Source organism: Heterocephalus glaber, unplaced genomic scaffold (genome assembly GCF_053883595.1).
Source record: "Heterocephalus glaber isolate CG9 unplaced genomic scaffold, H.glaber_assembly_v1.0 deba00001569, whole genome shotgun sequence".
NCBI lineage: Eukaryota > Metazoa > Chordata > Mammalia > Rodentia > Bathyergidae > Heterocephalus > Heterocephalus glaber.
The window spans coordinates 1,759,286-1,780,270 of NW_028258354.1; the positions used below are offsets into that span (position 1 = coordinate 1,759,286).

General features: G+C 48.6%; 3 protein-coding genes across 6 annotated transcripts; 1 reads left to right on the forward strand and 2 right to left on the reverse strand.

The window, feature by feature from the left end:
- Positions 1 to 32: 32 nt before the first annotated feature.
- On the reverse strand, positions 33 to 9,600 carry Dnajc14 (DnaJ heat shock protein family (Hsp40) member C14). Its single transcript, XM_087192299.1, has 9 exons — positions 9,560 to 9,600; positions 9,229 to 9,441; positions 9,002 to 9,029; positions 8,708 to 8,764; positions 3,968 to 4,074; positions 3,647 to 3,766; positions 2,933 to 3,093; positions 2,457 to 2,559; positions 33 to 957 (listed from the first exon to the last, which is right to left on the reverse strand). The coding sequence occupies exons 1-9, from the start codon at positions 9,598 to 9,600 to the stop codon at positions 747 to 749; spliced, it is 1,041 nt and encodes a 346-aa protein (XP_087048425.1). The 3' UTR covers positions 33 to 746.
- A 479-nt stretch (positions 9,601 to 10,079) lies between these two features.
- On the forward strand, positions 10,080 to 14,419 carry LOC101697941 (transmembrane protein 198). Of its 3 annotated transcripts, none has more exons than XM_004861369.3 (5): positions 10,080 to 10,294; positions 11,282 to 11,541; positions 12,110 to 12,691; positions 13,103 to 13,263; positions 13,382 to 14,419. In XM_004861369.3, exons 2-5 carry the CDS (start codon positions 11,367 to 11,369, stop codon positions 13,517 to 13,519), a joined length of 1,056 nt encoding a protein of 351 aa, XP_004861426.1. In that variant the 5' UTR covers positions 10,080 to 10,294; positions 11,282 to 11,366; the 3' UTR covers positions 13,520 to 14,419. The 3 variants fall into 3 exon arrangements, with proteins under 3 accessions (XP_004861426.1, XP_004861427.1, XP_021097078.1); XM_004861370.3 differs by having other exon boundaries at positions 13,106 to 13,263; XM_021241419.2 differs by lacking the exon at positions 10,080 to 10,294 and having other exon boundaries at positions 11,329 to 11,495.
- A 643-nt stretch (positions 14,420 to 15,062) lies between these two features.
- On the reverse strand, positions 15,063 to 20,314 carry Mmp19 (matrix metallopeptidase 19). Of its 2 annotated transcripts, XM_004861364.3 has the most exons (9): positions 20,091 to 20,314; positions 19,687 to 19,772; positions 18,624 to 18,754; positions 18,192 to 18,407; positions 17,474 to 17,719; positions 16,949 to 17,074; positions 16,200 to 16,364; positions 15,649 to 15,776; positions 15,063 to 15,528 (listed from the first exon to the last, which is right to left on the reverse strand). In XM_004861364.3, the coding sequence occupies exons 1-9, from the start codon at positions 20,172 to 20,174 to the stop codon at positions 15,142 to 15,144; spliced, it is 1,569 nt and encodes a 522-aa protein (XP_004861421.1). In that variant the 5' UTR covers positions 20,175 to 20,314; the 3' UTR covers positions 15,063 to 15,141. The 2 variants fall into 2 exon arrangements, with proteins under 2 accessions (XP_004861421.1, XP_004861422.1); XM_004861365.3 differs by lacking the exon at positions 18,192 to 18,407.
- Positions 20,315 to 20,985: the final 671 nt, after the last annotated feature.

Genomic DNA, 20,985 nt, shown 5'->3' on the forward strand with positions numbered 1-20,985 from the left:
CCAAGCTATATGGGCAAAAAAGACAGGGAAGATACAGGTTGCCAGTTATATATTTATAGAAAGATAATCCCCTGGCTTTAAATAGATATGTACATACAAATATGAACAAACTTAAAAAAATACAAACCCTTGGATAACAAGGGGGCTTGTGAGAACTCCCTTGTCATTCTCCCTTACCCAAGGGCAGAGGGCATGAGTCTGCTTTTTAAAAGTTATTAATTTTGGCCATTCTTGCACCGATAAGCCTGCAGTTGGGTGATTTACCCACAAGGTGAAAGTCGGAAAAAAATTCAGAGTTTCCACTTTCTGAACTCTGCATCTCCACAATTAGGGCTGCATGCTTCCTTGTTCTGTCTTTTAACTAGTTGACCAGGGTAATGGAGACTCCCCCCTAAAATGGACCCAGAAATAAGATAAACTCATAGTTTAAAAGGGCGAGGGACCATCTGCTCTAAAGGCAAATGACAAGACAAAGGCATACCAACCCCAGAGAAATACTCCCCACCCCTTAAAGGGATATATTGTCCAGCCCAGGTCCAGGCCCTAGGTTCTTTGCTCTAGCCATCCCTATTTCTTTGGTATTGTCAGAAGACAAGATTCAGTTCCTGGATGCTAGGGAAGAGGGACAGTGGTTTAGGGGCTCCCTTTTTAAAATCTTTAAAAATAAACAAATCAAACTCCATTCTGCGCTGTACACAGCCCTTTTGACTCCCTGACATTGATTCGAGGAAAGCTGAGAAGGGGAGTCAATGTTGGAAGGGCCTCCTCACTTTCTTCCGCCTCTTCGGTTTGGCTTCTCCCTTGGGTACTGTGCTGTTGGGCTTGGAGGCTGCAGTGGCCCCAGAGCCAGGCTGAGGAGCTCCAAAGAAGTTCCCCTTGGACATCTGGCCTGGGGGTACTTGAAAGATTCGGCTCAAGAAATCCTGAAGGTCAGCAGGAGGGGCATCTGAGGGGGCTCTAAGAAAAAATACACGGCAAGAGGTGTTAAAAAGTCATTTAGCTGCTTTTGTTAAAGATAATAGTCAATTCTCAAACTTCTTTAAAAGTAATGCATTCAATGTATTTCCTGGAAAATAAGACCAGGTCTTATATTAGTTTTTGGTTCAGAAGATCCAATAAGACTTATTTTCAGGGGATGTTTCATTTTTTCATGTAAAATAATCTATTCATATACAAAAATCTGTATTTATAAGGCCAGGGATTTAGCTCTGGTTCCGCTGCCTGCCTTGCAAGCACAAGATCCCGAGGTTCGATCCCCGTTACCAAAAAAAAAATCTACATTTATTAAAATATAGTCATGTCATTTTCTAGAACATCATCATAACTCTAAACCCCTAATTCCAGCCTGAATTTCTTACAACTCCATTTCCTGTAGAACCTTTGGCCTCAATCTCATGTCTAGCAATAGACCTCTTCTTAAATGAGTACTTCTTGTCCACGTAGCCTGCTCATAGTACATCATTACAACTCATGACACTGAATTATAAAGATTCATATTAGGGCTGGGATTTAGCTCAGTGGCACTGTGCTTGCCTCACAAGTACAAGATCCTGAGTTTAATCCCCGGTTCCAAAAAAAAAGATTCACACTAGATACAACCATGTCCGTTCATTATCAGATGTGCACACTGTGCCTTGTGTTTGTACTTTGTTCATTAGTTAAGTCTCAAGTTCATCTGTTTACAGCCAGGCGCGGTGACACACACCTGTAATCCTAGTACTTCGGAGGCTGAGGAGGAAAATTTTTTTGGAGGAAAATTGCTCTGAGTTCAAGGCCAGCTTGGGCTACACAAAGAAATCCTGTCTCAAAAAACAAAAAAACTGGGCCGGGGATTTAGCTCAATGGTTTCGCTGCCTGCTGCACAAGCGCAAGGACCTGAGTCGGATCCCCAGTACCAAAAAAAAAAAACCCTACTTAGGTGTTTACCTCTCATCCAAAGGTGCCTGCTGGGGTATTTACAAATAATTATAATTTATATTATCATTAAGTATTAATGTCAGTATTATGTATTTATATTTAACCATATATTAATATTATTTTATCATGCAATACATCTGTCATGTGTTGCAACAGACATACTAAATGCATCTATCTGGCTAATGATCTTAATTGGGGCTTACTTTGGGGGTAGGGTATGTATCACGAACATCCTTTTTGCCTTTTTTTTTTTTTTCAGACAGGGTCTTGCTATGTAGTTTAGGCTGGCCTTGAGCTGACTGTGTAGCCCAGGCTGGCCTCAAACTCACAGCAATCCTACCTCAGCCTCCAGAATGCTGGGATTACAGGCCTGCACCACCATACCCAGCACAAGCATCCTTAAAAAATCATATCAGGACTCATTTTCTGGTTAGATATTATTTTGAGGGAAATACTGTATGTGTCCTTAACAGCAGCCCATCTGAAACCACATTCAAAACTGAAATAGTGCATGGATAATTAAGAAAAATACCACCTACCTCTGCCGACCACTGGTGCTTGGGATCCGAGAGCCAAATGAGATGTGATAGGGAACTCTGTGGGTATCTGGAGAGATTCCCACACGTTGACATCCAGCCCACTCTGCAAAAAGAAAAGATAATTAGTGAAAATGATCAAAGCTTTGAGCAAGGTGTGGTGGCACACACCTGTAATCTCAGCACTTTGGAGGCTGATGCAGAAGGATCACTGGAGTTCAAGGCCAGCCTGAACTACATAATGAGACCCTGCCTAAAAAAAAAAAAAAAAACTTAGAGCACAGGAGATGATGCCATATTTCTCCAGATCAGACATAAACCTGTGACCCAGCGAGGTGGTACACACCTGTAATCTCATTACTCAGGAGGCTGAGGCAGGAGGACTGCTGCAAGTTCAAGACCAGCCTGTGCTACATAGTGAGCACAAGGCCAGCCTGAACTACATGGCAAGACCCTGGGTCAAAAAAACAAAAGTATACCTGTGATGTCATAGACTTTTCCATCCATCAGTGCAAAGTAAGTGATCTTGAGCCCCAACATGCTTGACTCTGCCCAAAAGTCTCCTTCCTCAGCAGGATGCAGCCTATTACACTCAGCACAGTATCTGGCACTCTTAGGTTCCCGGTCCATTTCAAACCTCCTGCAAACCAACAAGGGTAGTTCCTTAATACTTCAAGTCTACTTAGGTCATTGCTAGTAGTTTCATCATTTCTGTCAAATATTGCCAAAATACTTAATCTCCATTGTTGTTGTTGTTTTTTTTCTTGGTACTGGGGAATGAACTCGGGTCCCTCCACTTTCAAGGCAGGCAGCGGAACCACTGAGCTAAATCCCCGGCCCTCCACTGTTGTTATATATGCTTATATATATAACCTGCCCTCAACTTTCTATCTTAAAGCTAATCTTCTTTTCTTTTCTCTTTTTAATTTTTTTTATGATTTTTGGTACTGGGGATGGAACTCGGGACCTTGTACTTTCGAGGCAGGCAGCAGAAACACTGAGCTAAATCCCCAGCCCACATAATCTTCTTTTCTTACTGCTAATTTGAATCTTTAATCTCTTGATAGAAGGGCAAAAGTAGAAACCTTGGGGTCTTTTTCTCATGGTGTCCAACAATTACCAATAAAATAAGGAATGTCTTGAGTTACCTAATCTCTAAACTGTGGGCATCCCACCCTTGTCCTATTTCATACCTATGCTTCCCTTGGCATCGACTACACATCATAGTATTCATTGCTTCCTTGAGGTCATCTTGCAGCTTGGACAGAAACTCATTCACTGACCGGCTCAGCTCATTCTCTGCCATTCGTTTCCTAAAAGAAAGGCTTTGTAAGTCAAATGGTATTGAGGGAGGGACAAAGAGACAGCTCTATTCACCTCTTGAGGCTCCTGGCTAGATATAAAGACAAACCATGTCAGTTCTCTCTACCTCTGTTTCTATCCACAAGTTCAATGGCCTCTCCTATTGAAGACTTTTCATTTTACCTCTCCTGACAGTTTCTCATCTAACTTACATCTCATATTCTCTCCGCCTTTCAGGGTTGCTGACAATGTCCCAAGCTGCCCTTAAAACCTTGAAGGCCTCCTCAGCCCGGGGATGATGATTTTTATCAGGATGAACCTACCAAGACAAAGAGAAATTTCATCACAAATTGCAAATGGGTCTATTCCCAGATCAAAGGGTTCTCTTTCATCACAATTTTAGAGAATCAATATAGCTTAATGATTACTCCGGTTCTGCAGACAGATCTGGGTTCAAGTCTGAGCTTTCACTTAGCTCTATGACTTTGAATATTTTACCTACAATAGAATTTTGGGAGGATTAAATAAGAATATGTATGAGATATATAGGACAGAATCTGGCACTAGAGTGATCCACCATTCCATTTGGCTTGGGACTGTCCCAGATTAACACTGAAAGTCCCACATGTCAAGAAACACCACATACCCAGGCAAACAGGGATGGCTGGACACTCTAACTGGCACACAAATACTAAGCCCTCACATTTTAGTTTTATTACCAATTATAAAGAATTCCAAAATGTCATGTTCAAACTCATTATTTTCCAACTATAAAATTTTCATACCCAAAACTTCATATAAGTCTTCCTTTCAGTCCCAGAAATGAAATAGCATATTGTGATCTGAGGCTTATAATATAAATTTCAGCCTTTTCTCCATGACAATTAACCTTTCTTCTTACAGCTTCCTCATTGTTCCCATCCCCACACCCCAAAAATGAAGCTAAGTGAGTCTCCTTGCTAAGGCCAAACACAAAGAATGTTGTTAAACTTATATTCTCTGCTAGGTGTAGTAGCACATGCCTATTATCCCAGCCCTCAGGATGCTGAGACAGGAGGATCACAGTGATTTTGAGGCCAGCCTGAGCTACTGGCTACATAGTGAGTTCAAGGCCACCCTGAACTAGTGATTCCTGTCTCAAAAAACCAAACAAACAAAAAAATCTACCTACATTATCAAGCTAATATAAACCAGGCATAGCGGTGCATGCCTATAATCCTAGCACTCTAGGAGGCTGAGACAGGAGGATCACAAGTTTGATCTCAGCCTGGGCAACTCAACAATTTAGCAAGACTCTGTCTAAAAAATAAAAAGCCAAGGTCCAGGGATTTAGCTCAGTGGTTCCGCTGGCTGCCTTGGCAAGGGCAAGGTCCGGAGTTCGATCCCTGGTACCAGAACAAAACAAAACAACAAAATAAAAAAATTAAAAAGCCAGGCGTGGTAATGCATGCCTATAATCCCAGCACTCAAGAGACAGAGGCAGAAGGACCATAATAGTTTCAAGGACAATCTGGGCTAAATAGTTCAAAGCCAGCCTGAACTAAGACTCTGTCTCAAAACAAGTAATAAAATAAAGTGCTGGGGATGTAGCTCAGTGTGAATGCCTTGGGTTCAACCCCCCAGTTCCAAAAGAAAAAAAAAAGCTAATATATTTATACCAGCCTTTTAGATATGTTCACAATGGGGTCTAGTAAGGTCAGCAAGTTCTATAAAAGAAACTACCAGGAACACTGGCCCAGAACAAGAGAAAATTTTAGGACAGAGGGGAAGGTATGCAAAAGATGGGAGACCTTAACTACATATCTACTCCAAGTTGAAATTTTTTCAACTAAGTTGAAAAATGAAAATTTGTCTCTTAATGATAATCTCCAAGAGATGATATCTGTTAAAGCAGGTGAAAGTGAGAAAAGAGCTCTAATATTAGTAACAATTTGAGGGTAAGTACTTTTTATCTACTCTAAGAACATCCCAGTTCTCCACTAAGGAGCAAGTATTTTCCACCAAATTAAATCAGTTCTTTGGTAAGATACAAGGCTGGAAGTTTATTGTACCTTTAATGGCTAAGTAAAACCTTGGTTGCCCATTTCTCTTTGGTGTCATACAGCTATTGAGGTAATTTGTATACTGTGATTTTTTTATCAATCGAGCTCTATACACTCAATAAAAGTAGGCGTCCAATACATTCTAAACACATTACTTACATTCATAATGTAGTTTTACTTGTACAGAAATAGCAGTAACAATCATGTATCCAAAAATAGCAACTTAATATCTACTTCTAATATTAATTTGAATGTCTGCATTAAACTACAGGTATTTCCTTCCAGCCTTTAAGGAATGGTACATCATGATTCCCACCTGTACATGCCCTTATCATTAAAAGCAATGATATTTTCATGTATGACATACACAGGCATAAATAAATCTCCCTATGATTTATGTCCCATTTTCCTTCCCTCTTTTGAGCTGCTGGTCTTAAGTGGCCTGTTTTCTTCTACCTGATCCTGGTATAATCATCACGTGCACTCCCTGATCTTTCCCACACTAGGTCCACACTTGCCTTTCTAGAGGAGATAGCCGGGTTTTCCCATGTTTAAAAATCCCTTCTCTGGGCTGGGGATTTAGTTCAATGGTTCCACTGCCTGCTCCACAAGCACAAGGACCCGAGTTCAATCCCCAGTACCAAAAAAAAAAATAAATAAATAAAAGACAAATCGAAAAATCCCTTTGTTCAGGGGAGAGCAATTGAGATGCCCTCTGAATAGGCCTCTTCCCCAACACAAAGTTAAAGGGACTTTGTCTAGCTTGTCAACACTACCTGTTGTATTGGGTTCCAAAAAAGAAAGTTTAAAAAAAATCTTATGACAAAAGATTTATGACGGAGGGAAAGTCAGATCCCACAATAGAGAGAAAAAAGTCTTTATGACTCTTTCCTACAAATGTTACCCTTCGCCTTCTAGCTGACTTTTCTGTTCTGCCTTCCCTGTATTCTACTCTCCCCAAAACTGGGGTAAAAAATAAAATAGGAACAGAGAGGAACAGGAAACTGAGAGGAAGTACTCACCATCACTGCCAGCTGCCTATAGGCCTTCTTTAGTTCAGTATCTGATGCTGTGGCTTCAACCCCCAGCACATGGAAAGGGTTTAGCTCATCCTCAGGAACCCCAGCCATGGTCAAGAGTCGAGCCACTTCCTCTTCAGGCTGGCAGTACCGCCCACTAGCTACAGGTGCATTCCCTTGGCTATTAGTCCTCTGCTTGAACCAGGGCAACTCCAGCCAACCCCACTGAACTATTCTTACCAGCTGCTGCCATGGCCTACTATCTCTCAGCAGAGTGAAGCAACGCTGCAAGGTGGGAGAATCCAGCCATGAAAACAGCCTGATGGCCTTATCCCTCCAGCCCAAGAGGTCACCCAGGCCCACCAGAAATTGCCAGCCCAACTGGAGACAGCCCAAAAGGAGGGCCAGACCCAGGAGCAGCAAAGCACCCATTAGCCTAAGAAAACGGGTGAACAGCCCTGCCCCATAGTAAAACCCCTGGTTTAGAAATTGGAACACTACCTGGACCCAGCCCCCCAGCCGTCCTGCCCAGGCTCCCACCCAAACTCGACAAAGTTCCAAATCACTGGCTTTCAGCTGCCTGCATGCATAGATGAGATGGCCACAAGTTTCCACGTACTCTCCCACCAACACCAGCAGTTCAATCAACCACCAGAAGCCTGCCTGTCCAAGCTGACATAGTTCTTCTGCTCCCCACAACCCCAGGCCTCTGCGCTTATCTGTCTGACTTCGTTTCCGGCCCAGCCGATGTCGGCCAGGGGCCCTGGGATCTCGGCGTCCACTCTCCCGATTATCCTCCTTGGTCAGAAAGCGATGCCGCTGTCTCCGGGATGGTGGCTTTTTCCCGCTGGACACCCGTGAAAATTCACTTGGAAATTTAAGAGGTTCCTCATCGTCATATTCCTCTTCCAATTCTTCATCTTCCCCCAAGGCTGGAGACGTACAATGGCGGCAAAAATTGCTAGAAGAGCCATCTCCCTCAGAGTAAGGCTCTTGTGGGATTCCAGGGGTTCCCTGGCAGTTACAAGCAGATGGAATGGAAAGAAAAGAAGGGTTCCCATCCTCGTGGTACCCAGCCTCACTCTTTGAGAGTTCCTGGTCCACTCCTGACTCTTCTGAAGATACCTCACTCTGATCAGGGTCCTCTCCTTCCCTAGGTGGTCCTGGACCCCTTGGGGAGCCATGGCTTGGATCCGACCAGTGGGCGGGATTTGGGGGCTGTGTGTACTTAAGACCAGAGTGCTCTGTGAAGCAGCGGGTACCATTAGGAGCAGTCCCTGTTGAGTCCCTGAGTCCTGAGAATGCAAATATTTCAGGATCCGCGGTGGGTCCTAAAGTCCTGAGGGAGGCACCACCGCTGTGGTGGGCTCCACACAACCCTCTTTCTCCCGGGTGCTTCTGGGCCATGACCCGGGGGCTTCCGGAGGGTTTTAGGTCACAGCCATCATGGTACGTTCTGGTGCCTGGAACAAAGGTATTAAGGTGGGAATAGTCAAGCATGGGACCAAAGGGGAGTTAATCTTAAATTGGGGATATATTTAATGTACTCTCCTTCCTCGTTATCCCAAATTCCCTTTGGGGCATTCACTAACCCTAATAATAAGCCAGAACCAGAGTAACCACAACCCTTCTTGGATCCTAGGCCCTCCTCCAAATCTTAGTTTTTCTTCTTTCTCCAGGAAGCCATAATCTTCAATCGGGGAAAGAGAGGTACTGCAAAGGGTGTGGTCCACGGGTCACTCGTGGGAAAAAGGTAAAGACAGCCGGAAAGCAGGGAACCGCAGACGGTCAGAAAAGGGTGGGGACCGTGCGGCCCTAAAGGAAAAGCTGGGGACGGAGTTTAGGGTTCCCTCAGAGAGCCGACTGGCTAGAAGGGGCTAAAGTAACGTACCGAAGAGCGGCGGTAACTCCTCCCCCTCGAGCAGCTGGGCCTTGGGGCCAGGGGGAGCTACGAGAGCAGCTCCCCCGGCTCCGCCTCCCGCTCACGCTCTGCTTCCTCCTTCCGTCCCCGCCGCGGCCGCCGACATGCACCGACTTCCACTTCCGGGGTCACCAGGGAAGCGACGGGAAGGAGAAGAAAAAGCAGTTGGCTCGGGCGAAAGCCAGTCCACCTAGCGCTGAATCAAATCAGAGGAGGCAGCCCTCGAGCACACCGGCCCCGCCCCTTAAAGGGCCCTCCGCGTACGGGATGGCTGTGCTCGCAGATGGCGCGGCTGGAAGCGAAGCCAGGGCGATCTGCCGCAGTGCCTGCGGGCTGGGGGCCGAGTCTCAATAGTTATTCCGGCTCTACTCCTGAGCTTTACCGACAATGGGAGGTGGAGGACAGCCACTGGGCCGTACAGAGTCTGTTTCCCTCACAGACAAGACGAGGGGTCGCAGAGGAAGGAACCACCGCCCTGATCCCTTCCCTACCGGCTGTAGCTAGAACTGAGGACCCTTTGTATCCGCGAAGGTGGAGCGGAGGAGAAGATGCCCCGGGCTAGCCCCCGCCCAGGCTCTGCAGCGCAGCCCCTCCTCTCCCAGCAGCCTTCGGCCTCCACCGCGGCTGACCCAGCTGACGAGCTTTCCCTTATAACTGCAGCTCCCACGCCGCGGATCCGCTCCCTCGGGACGCGGTTCCTAGGCCTGATCACAGAACAAGGCCAGAGGACTAGCAGCGTAGCTCCCCTGGGCTTAGAACTGGAGCCGAGTGCAACAGAACACTGCACTCATCTGTATCCTGCTTTGCATTTCATTTGCATACCAAGCCTTTCCGCCGACGTTGACATGCGCCCCCGCCCCCATGAAGACCCTGGGTTCCCTCCACTGCACATTTTCCAGTCTTACAGTTCTGTCCTTGCCCCTTTTCCATGCAGACCCCGTCTTGCTCCGCAAGTTTTTCCACCCATAAACCCCTCGCCAGCTTCCCAAGACCAGTAAAGTCCCCTTCCCCAGCGGGACCCCCCCTCCCATCCCGACCACCCGGTTCTCCAGGAGACAATACTCCAATTCGCTGGGAAGTGGAAGAAACCAAGCTGGAGCTAGGGGGGAGCTGGGACCCCAGTTGGGACTTTCAGAGCTTCACGTTGTGGAGTTTTCTGCAAAGTATTCAGAGACGTTTCCCCAAACTTCTTGCTAAGTCCCCAAAGACTCTTCTCTGCTGTGGTTGGGAGTCTGGTCCTAGAGTAGAGCAGTAAGCCACTATGTCCCCCCACACAGAGAGGAAAGGGTTGGAGGGGCCCGCCCCGTGATGTCACCCCCCCCAACACACACCCTGTCCCCTTCCTCCGCGCTCCCCCGACCCCGCCCCCCGGCTGGTTGCTTTTAGCTCACAGGGCTTGGGCTACGACTTGCAAGAGTTTTTAGGAAGCAGCGAACAGAGTGGCCCTGGGGGTCCCCACGCCCGACATCCGCCCCGGCACCTAGGACCTCTAGGGGATGAAGCTGGGGGTCTAGGGAAGTACTTCCACCCCCTCCTTTCCTCAGCTTTGGCTGGGTGGTGAGTAGTTGATATTCTTTCCCCAACCTTCTCCTGTTTAGGGTGCCAGACTTCCAGACCTATTAAGAGCCCCAGGATTTCCCAAGCCACTCCTCAGCCTGTTAGGACCTTGGTGTCCAAAAGACAGCTGAAGGAGAGTGCCTGCATCTATCCCAGCCCACTCTCACAGTACTCCAATTGCCAGCCCTTCTTTGGTGATCTCCTTTCAGGATCTGAATTCGGATCCCAGTGGCAGCCCTCACACCCCTGGGGGAAAGAGTAGGAAAAGTTCCATCAATCTCCTGAGGGGAGAAGCAAGTGGATACCAGGATGTGAGATGTCTGTGAGCTAGGTGCCTCTTATTCCATGTGGGGCTATGGGATTTGGACTATGTCAGTAAGCCCCTTCCCCCAACAACTCTTTGTCAGCCCGAAGGCAGGCTCCAAACCCCTGACAAACTGAGGGTGACTGCCCCTACTTAATTCTTTGTCCTCAAGTCTTTTAGTGTCTGTTTTTCTTTTTCCCTCTTTCCTGCCTGGGGTTGCAACAGCTGTCCTGAGACCCCAGCATGACTCACTCTCTCCTCTTCCTCCTCCTTCTCCCCTCTCTATTAACCCTGCCCTTTCCAATCCAGTGGAGTAGTATTGAGTCTGTGCTGCAAATGAGGCAGGCTTTCTTTTTAGATAGGCTTCTGAGGCTTCAGCTTAGTCCCTTAAGTGCCCTTGCACCCTTCTCCCCACAGACCCAGGGCTCCCTACTCCTATCTTCACCCTGAAAAGCAAACAAAGGCTCATTACCTAATGAGATTTTTATTTAAGTTTTCCTTAGTAACCTCGTTTTAGAAGGTGGTAAAGAAACATCTCACTGCCCTCAACAAAAGCCTGGAGATTTCTTTAGTTACCCCAACAGAGCCATTCTCCTGCCTAAAATTGGCCATTCTTCAAAGGAAAACAGGTAGAGTCCTCAAGATTCTTGAGCACATGAGTTCTCTCCCTTGTCCTCTTGCAGGCTTTCCAACACCCTCAAGACATTCATGGATGGATGAGAGGAGTGTATACTGACTTCCCACTCTGTGACCACCTCCTCTTGGACCATGGAAAAAGCCTTGCTGCCCCTCACTGTGACAGGCAATCCCAGGCCCTTTAATCAGCAACTCCCAGAGCCTCCAGACCCAAGATGTGCCTTGGAACCCCAGGACAACCCTGAACTGGCACCTGCCCTGGTGTGTGCCCTTTGCTGCTGCTTTGGAATCATCTACTGCTGCTTTGGTGAGGGCAGGGCCAAGGTCCTGGGGGGCAGCTGCCCAAGACTGTTGCACTCAACGATGATGCCAACTGTCATCTTTGTTCCTGGCCCTCTTCCCACTTCTGTCAGGGGATACCTATCTTCAGAATGGCCCATTCTGCCCTTGCTAGCTTCTTGCCCAACAAGCCTTCTAGCTCTGATCTCTGTGATCTATCATTTGCCTTCCTATGCCTCCTACCTCAAAACTTCATTCCCAGTTATCCTCCATGCTTGAGACTTCTTTAATTTCCCCAGAAACCTGAATCAGCCCGTGGTGATTTCTTCCTCTAGCCCTTCTCCAGAAGGACTAGACCTTCCTGTACTTTCAGTGAATCTCTCTTGCCTCCTGATTTTCCCTCCCATCCCCTCACGGTTCTGAAACACCCCTCCTCCATTCTTAAGCTTGTCCTTTTCTTCCTCTTGCCTTGAGGTCCCCTTGGCATGCTACTTCTGTCTTATGCTCCTCTGGTTAGCTTCCCTTTCCCAGTTCTCCCAGATCATCCCTGAACAACCCCCTTTCTGCCTCTCAGTACCTCTTGCCTCCCTTCCCAGGCTACCGCTGCTTCAAGGCAGTGATGTTTCTCTCGGGCCTGCTGTCTGGAGCTCTGGTGATCTTCCTGCTGTGCCACAAGGAGCAGGTGCTGGAGACACAGCTGAGCCTGGAGGTGAGCGCAGGCATTGCACTGGGCATTGGCCTCCTCTGTGGCTTGGTCACCATGCTGGTTCGCAGCGTTGGGCTCTTCCTGACTGGTCTCCTGCTAGGTCTGACCCTGGGCACTGGGGCCCTGCTGGCCACTGAGCCCATCTACCAGCCACCTTCAGCCTGGGTTCCAGCCGGAGGACTGGTGGGTCTGGCACTCCTGGGAGCCCTGCTGACACTTCGGTGGCCTCGTCACTTCACAATTCTGGGCACAGCCCTGCTGGGTGCTGCAGTGCTAGTGGCCTGTGCTGACTACTTCCTGGAGGGACTGGCACTGGGCAATCGGCTGGGCCAACGCCTGCAGGCACTTCCAGCATCGCCTCCTCTCTGCTGGTATAGCTGGGTCTTGCTGGGGACCTGGCCAGCCTTGGGGGCTCTTGGGGCCCTGGCCCAGTGGAAGCTCATGTCTGAGGAACGTGGAGGTCATGCCAATGGTGAGTTAGTGCTGTGGTGTAGAAACAGCCAACCTGTGCCTACTTGTGTCCCTGTTTCCCAAACTCCAGAGAAAGGGGAGGAATTAGTCTTTAGGGACAAGAATGGGGAGGATATCCAAGCTAGATGGGACAGGGCATTAAAAAAAGTTAGACTTAAAGTAGCCAAAGGAGATCTGGTTCAAAATGAGAAGAGAAGTTTTCAGGAATTACAGGGGCAAGTTATTTGGGACTGTTGTGAGTGGAAAGGAAGATCCTAGAAGGACAAAGTAGGAGAAATCCAGTAACTGAGGGTGAGTTGAGGCTTGAGAGAACATAACAGAGAGTTCAAATGGGTTTCTATAGAGTATGTGTTTGGGAGTGGAATTCAGGGCCTCAAGAGGCCTCCTTGAGTCTGAATTACCCCTTCCAAAGCAGTAGTCTTGAGCCACCAGCGAAGGCATCTCCAGCTTCTTCGGATCCATTCACAAGAGGCCAAGTGGCATCGGACCGCCTCTGGGGTGGGAATGTGTGAGGGCAGCTATCGGCATCAGCTGCCCCCCAGTGCTCGGAGCCCTGCTGACAGTCTGGCTCCAGTGAGTGTGGGGATGGGGCACCCGGAGGGATGGGGCAGCGGGTATATGGGGATGGTCAAGGTGAGAGGGGCTGTGACCCAGGGCCCTCCTTCTGCCCTTTTGCCCTGTACCTCCTCAGAGTTATCTCCAGAGTCTTCGAGACCGCCAGCTGGGACCAAGCACCCTGGCCACAGCTCCCAACACCATCCTGGACCTGGATTCTGACTGTGGTTCCACTGTACCCCTCGCCACACCCCCTGGTTCAACCCAGACCTGAGCCTCTCAGGCCCCACCCTAATGAGGGCCCACAGCACCCATACACAAACTTCTCCACCTCTTGGATTTGGGGATAGGACCTGTGCTCCAGACCAGCCTTATAGGGATATGTTTCAGGGACAGGAAGAGAAGAATCTTTCAGAGAGGGGAGAGGCACGGAAGTATGACTATCTACCTCTGTCCAATAATAGAGGTGCCCTGCTCCCTTGAGAAACTGACTCCCTAATTCCCTCCAAAGCAAGGAGGGCTCTTACGCAAGTAAATATCCATCTCAGTGTGCCTCCCAATGGTAAAATAAGAGGCTTTGTTTTTATAGGACCTATAGAAAATCAGGGAGCCTCCTAAGGCATTTGATAGCTTTTGATGAGAATAGCACAAAAGAGTTTCAGAATTCCCCAGATCCCTCATTAAGGAGTTGGGCTTCTGGTTGCCCTTTCACTTTGTACCCTATAGGCTTGAGCCCCCTTTTCCTACCTCAGTGGGGAGCAGTATCCTCTATGGTGCTTCCCCTTCTCTCCTCAGCCTGGGGAAGATCACAGTACCTGCCTCAGCACCCACCTTCCAAAAAGCTGGCTTCTTGCTCCAAGAAGATAGCATTGACCTACATGTCAGAGTCTTTCCCTTTTGCCCAAAGGAGTCTGGTCTTAAGGCCTGCATGGGAGAAAAGTGCCTTCTCTACCTGTCACTGTGGGTGATACTAACTCCCTCCTTAACCAGAATTTTATTGCAGCCACTGACCCCTTCTAACTCTACCCCCTCTGACTCTCCTGCCCACAGTCTGTTCCCTGGTTTCCCAGACAGCATGAAGGAAGGAAGACATATCCTTCCCCTGGGCAGCAGGGCTATGGTGGGGGGAGGAAGAACAAAGGACCGTGTGAATAAAGTGGCATTGAAAACTGAACCAGGAAATTCTGCCTCTACTGTTGCTGCTATTTTGTTTTTTCTGTATCCTCAAAGAGGTAGCCATATTAATAAACCTGTCCCCTAAAGGATCTGATAGGAGTACCCTTATCAGACAGCACTGTAGTAGCTGTACACCCAGACAGCTAGACGAAGAGCTGTTCAGTCCTCTCTTAGAAACACAGAATTAGCCTTTATTAACCACAAACGATCCAGACTCTGTGCCAGACACTTCACATATACATGGTATTTCAATAAATGCAACAACCATGCAGAATTGATATTTACTTTACTAATGGGGAATCCAGGAGTCAGTGAGGTTAATTAACATGTCCAAAGTCACAAGCAAGCAAATGTGATTCTCGAGGATTCCAGAGCCTTGCTCATTTTACTGGCCATCATATTTTCTTGCACTTTATCTAGGATAAACAAGGCCCAGGTATCCAGCTTCCTTGGCTGCTGCATCCTGTCAGCTAAAGGCCTGATTGACACATCGCTCCACCACTGTCTTCCAGAGAGGAGATGACACAGTTGGAAGTGCTATCTAAGACTATCTAAAATGAGAAGAAACTGGGTGGAGTAGGGGCTGAATCACGATAAAGGAGGCACCTCTCTGGAGAGAAAGAGCACAGGAGAGTAGTGGCTGGAGTTGAAACTTTTAGAGGCCAGAAATCTGGTTTATGACCCTGCTATAGCTCTAAGAAACAGACATGTGATTCCATCTTAGGCCTCCGGAAAGGTGACATTAGCAAGTAGTGAAAGCATGGTGGAGTCTGTGGCTGAGGAAGTGACATCCAAGACTGTGTCAGCATTGGTGCTGGTATCCATGGCCAAGGGAGTGGTGTCCCCTGCTGATGAGGTAGTGCCTGGGGTGTGAGGGTGACAGTGCATCCAGTTGTGGGCTGTGTTTCTTGGATAGCCTTTCTCTACTCGAAGCTGCCTGTTGAGGCGCCAGTACTTTACACCCTTGAAGAAGTAGACTCGGCCATCTCGCCAGCTCATGGCAGCCGAGGGCTGGTTTGGCACTCCAGTAAACAACTCCTTGATTGGTTTAGGGTAGCGGCTGAAGTCATTTGGGGCCAGCTCGTCCCATTGCCAGTAGCCAGAGCCCTGGGTAGAGGGTGGATGTGGAGAAAAGCATAATGAAGACAGAATTGAGAGACCCGCTAGAGGTCCACCCTCAGCCCACTGCAACTGCAAAGATGTATGAGATAGCCTGCCCCTTTGTACCTTAAAGAGGAACACTTTTTGGTTGACAGGCCAATAGAGAGCTGCATCCAAGTTGGGTTCTACCTTATTCAGTTTCGTGGGGAAACCAGGAGACATCTTGAAATTAATGTAGCGCCACACCTTGTCTCCTGAGAGTGTATAAGGAAAAAACAAATCACCTCCATCCTCACGTGGTAGCTTTTGGTCCCTCAATTCCACCCTTTTGTTTTTGTTTTTGTTTTTTGTTTTTTTGGTACCAGGGATCGAACTTGGGTCCTTGCGCTTGCAAGGCAGGCAGCGGAACCACTGAGCTAAATCCCCGGCCCTGTTTTGTTTTTTTGAGGCAGGGACTATGTACTTCAGGCTGGCCTTGAACCCATTATGTAGCTCAGGCTAGGCCTCAAACTCCCAACAATCCTCCTGCCTCAGCCTCCTGAGTACTAAGATTACAGGCTTCTAACACCATGCCTGGCAATTCCACCCTTTTAGAAACTTCTCAACTCTCCCTTCCTTTTGTGGCTTCTTTATGACTAGCCCCTCCTCAGATAAGACACTACAGCTAGCCCCCTTACCCTTAAAGAAGTGAATCCACTGTGTTCGAGGAGAGTAGACAGCAGCATCCAGCTTTCCTGGAAGCCCATTCCAAAGGTCAGACACTAAGAACAAGGGGCCCAGCCCTGAATCTGTCACAGTCCACACGTAGTCTCCCTTGAAAGCATAGGTCTTCCCATGGGGCCCTGAGAGCAAAGGTGTGTCAATGAGTCAAAAAGACAAAGACCTGTGAGTATCTCAGGTAGGCTGATAACTTTCCATCCCTCTCATGAGCTGATTCTTCAAAACTTCTTCCAATTTTAATTCAAGAAGAAGATTAAAGGTAGAGGAGGAGAACCCATGTTCAGCTTCTCCCTTGTTTTTCAGACTATTTTAGCCCTGGCCTACTCAGCAAAAACAAAACCACTGTAGATAGTTGTAACAACTTGGGAACATCTTGTTCCACGTGGCTTCCAATTTGTTCTTCCAATGAGGTGCAGAGCCCTCTCTAATAGGCATTCTAGCTAATTCCATTTTGCTGCATTTCCGTGTGTGTTCTAGTAGCCCTTACAGGGTGGCAACCTTCATAAATTTCTGCTTTGCCCCTTTAAATTCAACTTTTAACCCTCCCTATCTATACTGCATATCTTCTTCCATAGTCACCAACCTCTGCTTGAGGTCTGACCTCCATTGCTCATGCTGTGGCATCATGTCATTCCCATTTGTCCAAGCCTTCAGGTCAATGCTTGGCCCCACTGCCTGTCTATAGCTTGAAGGGGAAAGGCCTCACCCAGCATCATGGCATCCAGTTCACCACTGCAGGGGCTTGGCATGGGACTGAGCTCTCTGGGCACTGGGGGTACAGTGGGCACCTCCATCTCTTCTTCCTCATCCCTTGTCTCTGGGTTCTTCTTGCCTGCAAGATGAAACAATGCTGCTGTGGGAGAGAAGTGATAGCACCCACTGTCTACTGTTCGCTCTGCTCGATGCTCCCATAGAAAGGATAAAGGGAACTCTTAGGGAGTTTTTCTTGGTGGTGGGTATTTTCTTGGTGGTGCATATTGACATCAGCAAGAGACACGTATGAGTTTTGAGAAGCAACCAGAAAGGGAGGAGGCTTCCTGAGACCTGCATTCTCCAACTCTAAGGTAAGGTGAAAGGCCTGGAAGGAAGATTAGACATGACAAAGTTGGCAAGAAACCATTCCTGAAAGTGAAGAAGCCCATGGAACTGGGCCAGAGGAAGAAAAAGAAGGTATACCATTACCCTCCATGGATGAAGCTGACCCTCACGCTCACAAGGGAGAGGGACTGACCGTAGAGAGCTTGGATCCCTGCCACGTCATCTGAGTGCAGCTCGAAGTAGGGACGGTATCCAGCATAGACAGGGGCCATGAGTGCCTGGGTGTATCGGGAGTGGCCAAGTCCCAGGGCATGGCCCAGTTCATGGGCAGCAATGATGCGCAGGTTCACCCCCCGATAGGTCCCCTCGGTCCAGAGTTCATCTTCATCGAAGTGTACACTGCCCAGCTCAGGGATGTCAGCATGGGCCAGCACCCTCCCTGCATGAAGACAAAGGTGTACAGAAAAGTCAGAGCCCAGAGTGCTGGAGCATACCCTGCCTGTCATAAACTAGAAGTACTCTTTCCTGAAATGCCCCTAGCTGTATTCACTCTCTCTGGGATGCTTCTTTCAGATTCCTTTGTTGTCATCCAGTTTTCTCATGGATGCCCATCACAGACTCTTTACCCCTCTCCCAGCCACTCTCTCTTCTGTGGCCCACCCCTCTTTTCACATGTTCCTCGATGGGATTTAAGCCAGGAAAGGAGGTATCAGCTTCAAAGAGGAGGCTTGGTAAGACTCTAGGCAGGCAACAGACTGCCCCTTTAGGGAATATTAGAAGGGGGTCAGATTGCATAGGGTGCAGGAGGGTATAAAGGGCAGCCTGAATATTAAGGTTCCAAAGTCATAGACTCAAAGAAATAGAAGGAATCTCAGAAGTCTGGGAAGTGAAAGCTGAGGACTGCCGCCTACCTGGCCCATCAAAAGTATTGGAACAGTATGGGCTTTGGCGGCCATGGAAGGAAAGGCGGATGTCAGCCCGGCCAGCTTGCACCTCCCGAAAGGTCAGGGGGGTCACACTGCTCCAATACTTGAAGGCTCGAAGCAGGGCCACCCGGGCTGTGTGGGGTGGGAGGGTGGAGGGCAGGTTCAAGATGCGGAAGGTCAGGTGCTTTTTTCTCCATCGCCCTGGTTAACGGACCAGAAAATACATTTGAAACAAATCCTTCTCTATGTTGGAAACACAGATCCTTCTTCTAACCCCAGAGAGCTCCTCTGGGTATGGGCTCTCACAACCTCTCTGGACAGATAATAACCAGGTAATCACCAGGTGTCCTGATGCCACCACACTCCAGAGCCACAACATCCTCTGCTTGCCCTCCTATTCCCAGGCGCAGTCCTCACCCAGCAATAGGTATTTGAGGGTCTTCTGGTTGAAGGGGTCCTCCAGGCCACAACGAGGCAGCCGCATGCGGGCCCTTGTGGCATCATCCAGCTGACCTGAGACTGGCAGCTCAGATGCTTCCTGAAAAGCTCTGGAAAGGGAGAAGGATGTGTCTACCAGGGCAGGTGAGTCTGGAATGACTAAGAACTGGAGATGTCACTTTGGCCTCCTGCTGCCCAAGGTGGTGACCAAGAATGGCATAGAATCTCTGAACTTAAACAGAGTCACTCGAGCCTCTCATCCTCATAGTTAGGCCTTTCTCTTCTGTTCTGTAGAAATGGCAACAGTCTAACTTCACCACTCAATGTCTCTCTCTCTTTCTCTCGATCTCTCTCTTTCTCTCGATCTCTCTCTTTTTTTTCCTTTCAGTACTAGGGACTGAACCCAGGACCTTCCCTTTGGACTACATTCCCAACCCTTTTTTGAGACACGGTCTCACTAAGTTGCCCAGGCTGAGCTGAAATTTTCGGTCCTCCTCCTTCAGCCCCACAGAGTGCCACCAGCACGCCCAGCTGTCAGTATCTTTTATTCAAGTAAGATTGCCCTAGACTGTAGATTTCCTCCCCTACTACAATTTCTAAACTTCTGCTCTGGAGAAGTGGCCAGCCCCCTCTGGAGATCTTCCCCCTTGCTCTCCAATTCTCCACCAGCACCTGTCCTCCTTGGCCTTCTCTCCTCCTGGCTGGACCCACCTCCAGCCCAGCCTGGTCTGGGGCAATCCCATCTATCTATGGACTACCATAAATTATACTTCATGTGGACTGTACCTAAATATTAGTGTCTGGGATGTGATGTGGGAAGAGCATCCAAAGGAGCGCTTAGGGCCTAGTAGATCCAATGACTGTGCTCCTCATCTTGAGTCCCCATCCCACCCTATGTGCCACCACCCTAACATTGGTAGCACCCATCCAACAGAACCCCAATGTGGATTTGGGTCAGGCAGAGGTGGGCCTGAGGAGAGAAAAGGGTGAGGAGAAGATCTTGCAACTTCAGCTCTGACCTTGTGACCTTGTGACCTCTCACCTCAGAGCCTCTGTGACATCTTCTGGCCTGAAGTTATCACGTCCTTCTAGAGGCTTCTGCAGGTACCCATACTGCAACAGGTAATCCTATGATGGGGAGGAGGTAAGCATGGCAAGAGGGAGTTAGCCTCAAAGCAAAGGTTAAAACCTTTAAAGTTAAAAACTGACCTAAGAGACCCATTAGGAGAGGTGGGAACAGATACAAAGGACTAGAGGAGGGACAACTTAGAGAATGGGCTCAGGTAGAACAAGAGGAAGGACCAGGGGGTGGGAGGGTGGACCATGGAAGAGAGGAAAGAAGGGAGAAGCAAGCACTTCCCAGGGCAGGAGGCAGGCTTCCGTGCATCAGTGTAGTGGTTCCCCTGTCACTCCCCTGGCTGGCTCCTTCTTCCCCAGGGGACTCACCACAGCTGACTCCTCTGCAGGTCCCAGGGCCCGGCCTGAGACTGTCATGGGGAGTAAGAAGCCCAGCCACAGCTGCCACCACATGATCCCTGCAGACAAGAGCTCCAGAGGCTGTCTGTGCTCTCTGACCTCAGATTTCTGGGAGCCTGAGACAGCACAGCTAGGCAAGGGGCTCTTGCCTACAGCTCTTTTCACTTACCAGTCCTCTTTATAAAACTCCAACTCGGGGGAATGGGGGGTGGCAGTGGGAGGTGACTCAGCCCAAAGATGTGTTGCAATCTACCATTAACCCCTGCCTCACCAGGGAGCAGAAGCCAAGAAGAGCCCCTCACACCCCCTTCCCCTTCAGAGTCTTCTGTGGAGACAGGAAGACATTTTTGCTCCAGGGTGGGCCTCCTGGCAGGATGAGAAGCAGTCTCTGGACAGGAGCAGGGCTGCCCACTGGAGTTAGACATTCCTGTGTCTCAGAGACCCTGGGCCAGTAACACCTCAGCTCAACCTTCAAGTCTCCCTGCTTGCTCTTCAATAGGAAAAAATAAATGAAAGCAAAGAGGTAGGAGACAGCTGAGTCAGCTTGGATTTCAAGTGAGTGGAGTCTTAGTTTCTTTACACCCCAAACTGAGTTGGGAATTTAAATGGTCTTGAGGGCTACTTATGTCTGCTTTAAGGAAAAGTCATTATTTCAAGCATTAATGAGCCTGGAATTGGGGGGTCGGAGGTTGGGGGGTAAGCAAGGGCACAAACAAGGGTCCAGAGCCTGTCTTTGGAGAGCTTACAGGTAGGTTGAGGGACACCCCAGGAAAGAGGGGAGCCAGGATACCAGACAGGAAGTGGCCATCTAAGCATCACAAGGATGTGGAAAGGTTTGCTGGGAAGGCAGGATTGGAGTTGGGCT